The sequence below is a fragment of the Anabrus simplex genome, chromosome 14 (genome assembly GCF_040414725.1).
Source record: "Anabrus simplex isolate iqAnaSimp1 chromosome 14, ASM4041472v1, whole genome shotgun sequence".
NCBI classification, from domain to species: Eukaryota; Metazoa; Arthropoda; class Insecta; order Orthoptera; family Tettigoniidae; genus Anabrus; species Anabrus simplex.
In genome coordinates this window covers 81,492,650-81,503,628 of record NC_090278.1, presented here as the reverse complement: position 1 = coordinate 81,503,628, position 10,979 = coordinate 81,492,650, and the positions used below count along the sequence as shown (strand labels likewise).

At 40.2% G+C, this 10,979-nt stretch overlaps 1 protein-coding gene across 1 annotated transcript; it reads left to right on the top strand.

Annotated features, from left to right (window-relative positions):
* Positions 1-1,822: 1,822 nt before the first annotated feature.
* On the top strand, positions 1,823-2,179 carry LOC136885308 (NADH dehydrogenase [ubiquinone] 1 alpha subcomplex subunit 7-like). The gene has a single exon (XM_067157820.2). It carries the CDS (start codon positions 1,823-1,825, stop codon positions 2,177-2,179), a length of 357 nt encoding a protein of 118 aa, XP_067013921.1.
* The last annotated feature ends 8,800 nt before the right edge of the window (positions 2,180-10,979 follow it).

The window sequence follows — 10,979 nt, the reverse complement described above, 5'->3', positions numbered from 1 at the left end:
CAAACGTCTACTAACAAATAATTACAATAATTACTAACAAAAATAATATGGAATTTTATTCAATCTAAGGCAAACAAGGCCGAGATGGTTCCAGGAATGCGGAAAAGATCTGAGGCAGATTGGTATTTCAGACCAAGAAATTCCTGACAGGAACACATTCAAAGGTTGGTGAACAACTATCAAGGTTTCGAAACGGCATCAACTTCCAGAAGACGGAGAGGACCTTTCTCTGAAGAGCATAAACAGGCACTCGTCGCTAGGCTCAGAAGATACTGGCAGGAAGTCAAAGCCGGAACAAGAACAAGACCTAGACACTAAACTGAAGTTGGTTGTTACAACGCAGTCCATAGAGGCTTAACTCGATGTATAAAAATAATTACAATAAAATATCACGGACTTTTGTCTTTTCGACCCGAACGTTCTTCTTACTCTATAAAATCGTGGATTGTCCATAAAATCCGTGACACGGCAAACCAATAGGCTACACCTGGCCAGGCACCGTTATTACCTTGGCCTGTAAATAACGTTACAAATATCATTGCAATAAAGCAAACCTATAAATAATTTATTCCTCCATTTGTTAGTGGACCTACAAAATTAGTGGATTTTTGGCTTGCAAATAAGACATTTATCAAGTCAATAATTTAGTTCTGTCTTTATCCTTGAAACTTCGAACTTCACATAAACCACCGCCTACCAAATCGCGACGGAGCTCTTTTTTCTGTATCATCCTGAAGGCAAACGCATGTGAAGCAATAATGCACGAAAGAATTGAACATCACCGAACTTGACTCTACAGGATTTGTGGTGCCAGTATTTGATTTTATTAGTATTCATTTTATTATAAATCAGAAAACAATCAGAATTCGAATTAATCAGTAGCTATACCACCATACTGCAGGCTGTTTGGTTCTCAATTTTAGGGCCATGTCAAGGTACAGTATTAGTTAATCTAAATTTTTTTTTTTGCTATGGGCTTTACGTCGCACCGACACAGATAGGTCTTATGGCGACGATGGGATAGGAAAGGCCTAGGAGTTGGAAGGAAGCGGCCGTGGCCTTAATTAAGGTACAGCCCCAGCATTTGCCTGGTGTGAAAATGGGAAACCACGGAAAACCATTTTCAGGGCTGCCGATAGTGGGATTCGAACCTACTATCTTCCGGATGCAAGCTCACAGCCGCGCGCCTCTACGCGCACGGCTAACTCGCCCGGTTTAATCTAAAATGAAACGTCTCTTGACATAATAATTTTTCATTGGATTTGACCTAAACATCGCGGTCTTTGGAGAGATTGTATAAGGTTTAACATAACCTCATCACCGGGGGATGGATATAGGAAGAAATAACTTAGATTCGCGAAAAATTAATAAATAACCAAATAACTTGTATATTACACAATTTTACATACCTGAATCGGATACATAGTACATTGTAAATGATCTAATGAAAACTGTACACACTCGACTTTACGTGAATTGTATACAAAATAGAAATCTAGTGAAGAAATAAATCTCTTAAGTTCATGGAGCCATTAGACCAATGACACTAACTTTGTTTCTTGCAGCGCATCATTCGATCTTATAGCAAATCTACGATTAGCTTTTAACAAAAAAATTAATACATTCTTGCAATTCACTATAATGTTCAATATTCCCCGTCTCTCATCATTTTCATCATCTAGGTTGGTAGTATTAGGTTTGAGTAGTATTTCATTTATTTTGAGGTTATATCTGTTAATCTTGTTTCATTTTAGTACATTTTTCCTCCTAAATATAGTTATTACTATTAAGTTACGGTACCGCAAGAAATCACTTGAGTACAATGGCTGGTAAAAAGGCAGTAGAACACAGAAACGTATCTCCACTTCTTCAGTACTTGCGCAATTTTTTACTGGGCCGAAAACATATCAGAAACCATCGGTTCCCCGATCAAGTATCTCCTAGAACACAACCTCAGCCACAATTGCCAGATGGACCTTCTCATAAGCTAGCTGGCAACTATTACTACAAACGTGACCCAAGACGTGAAGTTCCTCGATCTACAGTATTGTTTGATTCCCAAGATACTAAGCGAATAGAAAGTGAAGAAGAAGTAACTTGTCCTGAAGAAGTCGAAGAAGACGAGTGCACGTGTCCGAAAGATATTCCAAAACCAGGTAACGTCTGGAAATGGGATTGAAAAGGTATTCCGAATTACTGTATTCAATACCTAAGTAAATGGACCGACAGTTACTTCTTCCTTTCGAAATTCGTCCAGAATTCTGCTTAAAAAGTGACAAGCTATTCTTACAAATGTAAAAATACAGTAAGCTAATGAATGCTCATGTATAATGTACATATGTTTTATAAGTGGTATAACACTGAAGTGAATAAAAGTAGTTATTGTTCACATTTTGAGGTTATGTGTATATTACCATTCGAAATTGAACAGCTTATTTCCAAAGTGTCGAAAAACTAAGAAATAGCGAATTCCAGAAACCACGTTTTAAAGAAAATATTTTGAATAAATAATTTCAGTAGATTCATCGTATTATCATATTAAGATGTATACCTAGGGTGACTAGATGCAAATTGGTAAAAAAAAAAAAAGAAGACAAACCTATCTTAAAAAGGAGGACACAAAAATCCTTCATTGAGAGTCCAAAGTCAGGTTGTGAGTTTCACAAATAGGAAAAGTCCTCTCAGTTTTAATTACTGCGTTGATGGGGTGAAAGTTCCTTTTGGGGATCATTGTAAGTATCTAGGTGTTAATATAAGGAAAGATCTTCATTGGGGTAATCACATAAATGAGATTGTAAATAAAGGGTACAGATCTCTGCACATGGTTATGAGGGTGTTTAGGGGTTGTAGTAAGGATGTAAAGGAGAGGGCATATAAGTCTCTGGTAAGACCCCAACTAGAGTATGGTTCCAATGTATGGGACCCTCACCAGGATTACCTGATTCAAGAACTGGACAAAATCCAAAGAAAAGCAGCTCGATTTGTTCTGGGTGATTTCCGACAAAAGAGTAGCGTTACAAAAATGTTGCAATGTTAGGGTTGGGAAGAATTGAGAGAAAGAAGAAGAGCTGCTCGACTAAGTGGTATGTTCCGAGCTGTCAGCGGAGAGATGGCGTGGAATGACATTAGTAGACGAATAAGTTTGAATGGCGTTTATAAAAGTAGGAAAGATCACAATATGAAGATAAAGATGGAATTCAAGAGGACAAACTGGGGCAAATATTCATTTATAGGAAGGGGAGTTAGGGATTGGAATAACTTACCAAGGGAAATGTTCAATAAATTTCCAATTTCTTTGAAATCATTTAGGAAAAGGCTAGGAAAGCAACAGATAGGGAATCTGCCACCTGGGCGGCTGCCCTAAATGCAGATCAGTATTGATTGATTGAATTAAGATATATATTCTAATTTTTACATACATAAAAATATCCATTTCCATATTATACAGCAAATTCTTGCAAAATTTAAACAATGAAACTAATTTACAACCTTGCTGGTACTTTTCTGAAATTCAGTTGCCTTCAGGAGATTTTTTATTTTTACAAGTTGCTTTACGTCGCACCGACACAGATAGGTCTTATGGAGAAGATGGGACGGGAAAGGGCTAGGAGTGGAAATGGATCGGCCATGGCCTTAATTAAGATACAGCCCCAGATTTTTCCTGTGTGAAAATGGGAAACCACGGAAAACCATCTTCAGGTCAGCCGACAGTGAGGTCCGAACACACTATCTCCCAAATACTGGATACTGGCCGCACTTAAGCGACTGTAGCTATCAAGTGCCTTCAGGAGTTTTGACGTACACACGTAAATTCCTTTAGATTATAATGAACCATTAAGAGGATTTTCACAGATTTTGCTTTGAAACGGTTCCTATTATCAGTCCATTGTACTGAGGTTAATGAAAGTAGTATTTCTACGTTTGCTTTGTGCTCTGATATAGAGAAAAAAAGTACCTATTCTGCAAATTTTAGTAACTCTGATCTACAATCACTTACGTGAAATACTTTGCCCATTTCTGAATACGAGGTAACTTGTTAATATCAGGGCCATTGCCAGAGTGCGAAATCGCGGGGCGAAGGGAGGGATTCCCCCCCCCCTACTAAATTTGCCCGGGGAGGGGATTCTTTTATTATAAAATAATGAGGAAAATGTAGAAAACATACAATTTATTACTGAAATTAATGATTTTTACTGTACATATTTTCATAAAAACTTCAGCAATAATTAAAGTGACTGCCAGACCTTGAGCAATCCGGACCTGCAGCCTATTATTCATGTTTCACTCTGACAAGTCCATCTGAAACCCGGTCAATAATATAAATTACTTGAAGCTCTCCTCCTTTGTCATTGTTCTAAGTAGCTCGAGCTTACACCTCTCCTGCACTTCTTGGAGAGGGGATGTGTTGGAATTCAAGAGGACAAACTGGGGCAAATATTCATTTATAGGAAGGGGAGTTAGGGATTGGAATAACTTACCAAGGGAGATGTTCAATAAATTTCCAATTTCTTTGAAATCATTTAGGAAAAGGCTAGGAAAGCAACAGATAGGGAATCTGCCACCTGGGCGACTGCCCTAAATGCAGATCGGTATTGATTGATTGATGATTGTGTGTGTTTACGATAGGTAGACAATAGAACAATATTCACTTAAGCAGAGTACAAGCCGACAATTTGTTTTCAGTCAAACTTAGCCCTGATGGAGGAAAGCTTCACTAATAAAGCAATAAATCAGGACAAATCGCGCCTCGTCTGGCCTTTCTTAAGAAAGCGACAGTCTCTCATAAACTTCTCAGCTGATTGAAATAACGTTCTAACGTTTATCATTCTCGTTATAACAGAAAAATTAAAACAAAAAGATATACAATTAACTTTTTTCTGGGGGAGGGGGTAATTAAATTACTGGCGGAAATGTACACCCCCCTCCCACGCGAAATACTGCCTGAAAAACACTAGCAGTTTAGCCTTAGTCCGCCTCTGTAGTGTAGTGGTTAGCGTGATTAGCTGCCACCCCCGGAGGCCCGGGTTCGATTCCCGGCTCTGCCACGAAATTTGAAAAGTGGTACGAGGGCTGGAACGGGGTCCACTCAGCCTCGGGAGGTCAACTGAGTAGAGGTGGGTTCGATTCCCACCTCAGCCATCCTGGAAGTGGTTTTCCGTGGTTTCCCACTTCTCCTCCAGGCGAATGCCGGGATGGTACCTGACTTAAGGCCACGGCCGCTTCTTTCCCTCCTCCTTGCCTATCCCTTCCAATCTTCCCATCCCTCCACAAGGCCCCTGTTCAGCATAGCAGGTGAGGCCGCCTGGGCGAGGTACTGGTCATACTCCCCAGTTGTATCCCCCGACCAAGAGTCTGAAGCTCCAGGACACTGCCCTTGAGGCGGTAGAGGTGGGATCCCTCGCTAAGTCCAAGGGAAAAACCGAACCTGGAGGGTAAACAGATGATGATGATGATGATGATGAGTTTAGCCTTATGTCCCTTCTCCCCCCACCCCCGACCATTTCTTTCTGATTTCGCACCCTATCCATTTCTATTCTCATTTAAGAATTGTTTGAAATTGCAAAGATTTAACATCAATTTGAAAGGATTTAGCCTGCAAATACAGAATAATTTTTCAACATCACAATAATCAATATCGTTTTTCAGCGCCATCCATTTGAAACAGGCTTCCCTCAAATCCCGGTTATCTCCTGTAGCTTGTCACGTTGTCTCACATTAACACAGCAGTGTTCTGACGGGATACTGATGGGAGAGAAGCATGCAATATATAAAATGGTAAATAGCATCTATTATCACAATACAAGGTATGCATAGAATGATCGCATGTACTGTATATCCATACTAACATTTCTGATACGATATCACTGATGCTGTCGCGTAATGAAGAATACTAAATATAGAAACGAAGTGGTAAAACAGATTACCCCAAAATAAGCAGATTCACTGAAAAAAAGGACATTTCGGTTTTTTAAATAATCCAACCGGACCTCGGACTATGGTCTAAAAAGGAGGACATGTCTGGATAAAGATCACACTATGTATACCTGTACTGACAATTTTGGCACTAACTCACTAAAATCGCTTACCAATAAAAAAGGTAACTGTGTCGCATAACCTGTAGATAAGACGTTTCGGAGATTTAAAGAATGATTATCGTAAAAGAAAATTAAGTATGGAAAGTATTATAATGTTGCATGTAAAGGATGTAAAGGAGAGGACATATAAGTATCTGGTAAGACCCCAACTAGAGTATGGTTCCAGTGTATGGGACCCTCACCAGGATTACTTGATTCAAGAAATGGAAAAAATCCAAACAAAAGCAACTCGATTTGTTCTGGGCGATTTCCGACAAAAGAGTAGCGTTACAAAAATGTTGCGAAGTTTGGGCTGGGAAGACTTAGAGAAAGGAGACGAGCTGCTCGACTAAGTAGTATGTTCCAAGCTGTCAGTGGAGAGATGGCGTGGGAGGACATCAGTAGACGAATAAGTTTGAGTGATGTCCTTAAAAGTAGGAAAGATCACAATATGAAGATGAAGTTATAATTCAAGAGGACAAATTGGGGCAAATATTCGTTTATAGGTAGGGGAGTTAGGGATTGGAATAACTTACCAAGGGAGATGTTCAATAAATTTCCAATTTCTTTGCAATCATTTAAGAAAAGGCTAGGAAAACAACAGATAGAGAATCTGCCACCTGGGCGACTGCCCTAAATGCAGATCAATACTGATTGATTGATTGATTGATTGATTGATTGATTGATTGATTGATTGATTGATTGATTGATTGATTGATTGATTGATTGATTGATTGATTGATTGATTGATTGATTGATTGATTGATTGATTGATTGATTGATTGATTGATTGATAATCGTGTTTGCATCATGGTCATACAAGCTATGTTCATCAGTTGTCCTTGCTAACAAAACTTTCTGCTGAAATGATATTTTTCTCTTTTGTTTTTTAAATCTGTTTTACGTCGCACCGACACAGATAGGTCTTATGGCGACGATTGGAAAGGAAAGGCCTAGGAGTGGGAATGAAGAGGCCGTGGCCTTAATTAAGGTACAGCTCCAGCATTTGCCTGGTCTGAAAATGGAAAAAGCAATGAAAACCATCTTTAGGGCTGCCGACAGTGGGGTTCGAAGCCACCATTTCCCGGATGTAAAATCACAGCTGCTCGCCCCTAACGGCACGGCCAACTCGCCCGATTATCTTACTTATCGTATGGCTGTAAGTGCCGGGAGTGTCCGAGGACATGCTTGGCTCACCTGGTGCAGGTCGTTCTATTTGACGTTCACGATGGTGGTGGTGATTATTGTTTTAAGAGGAAGTACAACTAGTCAACCTTCCTCTACAGTCTAGACTATATAACACGAATCAGAGAGAAAAAAAGGGAAGGGATCCGATATTTCGAAAAATGAAGGTATCGGCCAAAAGGAAGACAAGGGCCACGAAGGACGTGAAAGTGAAGCTTTCTGAACCTAATACCGTCGGGGTCGGAAAGGAACAAGAGTTGACCAGCAGAGGTCGAATAGCATAGATGAAAGTGAGGAGCCTGCCACAAGTAAGTGGAAGCAATGCCAGGACTCAGCTCATGGCCCGTGGTCACCAACCCACGCTCCCAAGATAAGAGCCCCTGGGGCTCCTTTTAGTCGCCTGTTACGACAGGCAGGGGGTTCCGTGGGTGTTATTCTACCGCCTCCATCTAGAGGGGGTTGATGTCCATGGGCAACCTGTGCGTCTGGATCTGGAATGATTATGATAATGAGAGAGGGAGATGGTGAAACCCGGTGTCGGCACGTGCATAGCCTACTCCTGACCAATAGCACGAAAGGGTCTCCTCAAAGCTTTACGTCCTTATCCTATGGACGAATCACCGTCAACAGCGTCATATGTCCTCGCTGCGGAGAGGTTTGGAATTAATCCAGGTTTTTGGCACTCAATCTAGTGATTAGAAATTGTACACCACCAGTCCTCCCTGCCGGCCAACATTCTGATGGTATAGAATTGACGCGTGAACGATTATGTCCACCAGGCCAAATAATTTCCATACCGGCAATGGTGCTGCTCTTATACAGAGTTTATGGATGTCTTTAATTTTATTTCTTGCTCTGATATATGCTGCTGCAATATCTTGTATGTGTCTTCTGCATAGTGTAAAGTATTTTGCATAGTGATCCCACGGTAAATGAAGAAATTAGCTACTCCTAAATCTTTACATTATACACGACGGGAAGGACACACTAATGCTTTGAAAAGCAGTGCCCGTGTTTTTGGCATGAAACTATTTGCATTTCACAGCCTTGTGAGTGTATGACGTAGGCAACGTTAAGACCAACCACTTAGAAAGAAGACTTCGTTGGTTAAGACCGTTGCCTACATTATAACACAAGGCCTGGAAATAGAGCCCGTAAAACGCTATGGTTACACTGAAGTTCATTGCCGGGCCACTAGGATCGCTTCCTTGCCCCCTGTCTACCAAGTTCCAGCCTTTGAGTTGGTTGTGAATGTATTATGTATTCGTCTGATGTTAAGCATTCGCAGTTCCAGTCATGATTTATTCACGAGAAATTAAATTGAGACTCTCATCAGCAAGATATACATTCACAAGTTTCCAGTGAATGTTCAATGTTCGAAACATTATACAGAGGAAGTACTACGCATGAGATACGAATTCAAGCTGATCGAAGTAGGCCTCTGTTTCTAAGTTTTGATCCGAGTTACGTCATAAGAATCGGGCGATCCCAAAATTTGTCACTGGACTTTTTTGTAAACAATGCTACCGTGACCGGCGATCATTTGAGAGGCATCTTCAAACTCAGAAATCTTAAGTTAGGAAACCAACGAGGAAAATAATTTGCCCAACAAATTTGGCGAAAATGAATGTAACAAGAGCTAAAAATATTGTATTTTCCCCTGAAACAATCTCTGGTTTGAAAAGTATGGAGGTGGTTTGTCCCGAGAGCATTAAATACAGTTTAAAATTAGCCATTTGTTTTATGGAGCATTTTATGAAATTGTTCGATGCGCATGACGTCTGAAACACCTCACATGGGACATATTCCAGGAATGAGAACAAACGAGCATCTTTTAACGGGCGAGTTGGTCGTACGGTTAGTGGCAAGCGGCTGTGGGCTTGCATCCGGGAGGTAGTGGGTTCGAATCCCACTGTCGGCAGCCCTGAAGATGGTTTTCCGTGGTTTCCCATTTTGACACCAGGCAAATGCTGGGGCTGTACCTTAATTAAGGCCACGGCCGCTTCCTTCCAACTCCTAGGCCGTTCCTATCCCATTGTTGCCATAACACCTATCTGTGTCGGTGCGACGTAAAGCCACTAGAAAAAAAAAAGGATCTTTTAGTACTGAAGATGAACGCCTCAGTTGATTAATTAATTATTTCTTGTCATATATTAAGAAACTTCAAATGCATTTGGAGAAAGTAAAAAAAGATTCATGAGAGAAATGTATCAGGCATAGATCTTGACTACCCAATCCACTGTGGTCTGCGTAGAATATCTCATAAGTATATATTTGCATTATGCATTGACGAGGAACCTAACGAGCTATGACATCGAGCTCTTCCTCAGCTACCTAAGACGCCAAGCGGAATAAAATGACATTATGGATCGTGTGGCAAAAGAAAAAACAGACTGTAAAGGCTGTTTAGAACATATCTCTTCTCCAGCTACTCAAAGTCCAACATTGTGTCTTATTCGTTTTCAAGATCGAGGAGCCCTCAGATACCGAAAATCATCGTCTGTGGCACTTCTGCAGTGAACGACGGAATTTGTCACCTCCGCTACGCTGTACTTGCCCCGAAGAGAGTTACTAAAATGCGTACGTTTTTTTTTTTTTTTTTTTTTTTTCGAAAGACACGTTGAACAGTGAAATTAAGTGTAGAAAGTGTAAATACGACAAACCACCTCTTTTTCTATTTTGAAAATTTGTGAGACCTCTATTAGAAAACATTGCCTCAAGCCACTCAAATAGAAGAGAGAAAGTTTTGAAACTTGATAAGAAGCCTCTCAAAAGGAAAGTTTTGAAACTTCAATGACATATCCAAGCCAATGAAGCACCTCTCTATAAGTAAAGAACTGTCAATACTCGCAAAAACATTAAGTTCTTTTTATTTAGGATATAATTTACTTATTGACATATACGGCCATGCGAATACAAGGGAGCAAGAACGCGATCCTAGCGGCTGAATGCTGAACTAGGAAGCAACCCGTTTCCCCGAGTGCATTTCAAGGCCTTGACACATCAGTATAATACCTGGCAGTATCAAAGCCTTCTATATTCTTCGAAGCAAAATTCATAGAGATTTTCCTTCTCAACATAAATTTCTTTGGTTCGTGTAACGCCACCCTCGAATCTCTCGATTGTTGAATCACTGATCCACGCGTTTGTTTCTGTCTTTAGATGATACTTCTCTATATTATGTTCTCAATGTGAAATATTTCTTGAGACTCTCATCAGCAAGATATACTCCTGATCTTGTGGTGTTAACTGTTTCTACTCTCTTCCCCCTTCCATCAAAAGGCTAGGAACTTCACATCGATTTCATCTTAGTCATAATAACGACCGAAGCTTTCTTGACTTCTACCAGGGACGCTGAGGAAATGAGTAAGTGTGCTTATATTACTGTATTGTTGTAGAGAAGAAGGGCTTATCTGGTCGATATCCAACAATTTGTTGAGAATGCTGACTCATCTTTGCCGCGATGTGGTAAGTGTTTACGAGATCTCATACTGTTGAGCTTTAATGTATTCTACGCTAGAACCAGTGGCGGTTCGTGCTTGAAGGAATTTTGGGCGCCACCCCGCCGCATTTTCAAAAACATTTAACGTTATTTTACTCTGTAAATGATTGCATAAAGAGTTGGACAAATGTAGCGAAGTCGAACTTACGTGATGTGCTATTCATTTATACAATGTTATCTTAATTATTTCGGGCTGTAAACATTGTGCTTTACTATTT

Bases quoted from the DNA above. Each gene is read 5' to 3' on its own strand.
- LOC136885308 (XM_067157820.2), top strand. From the start codon at position 1,823: ATGGCTGGTAAAAAGGCAGTAGAACACAGAAACGTATCTCCACTTCTT.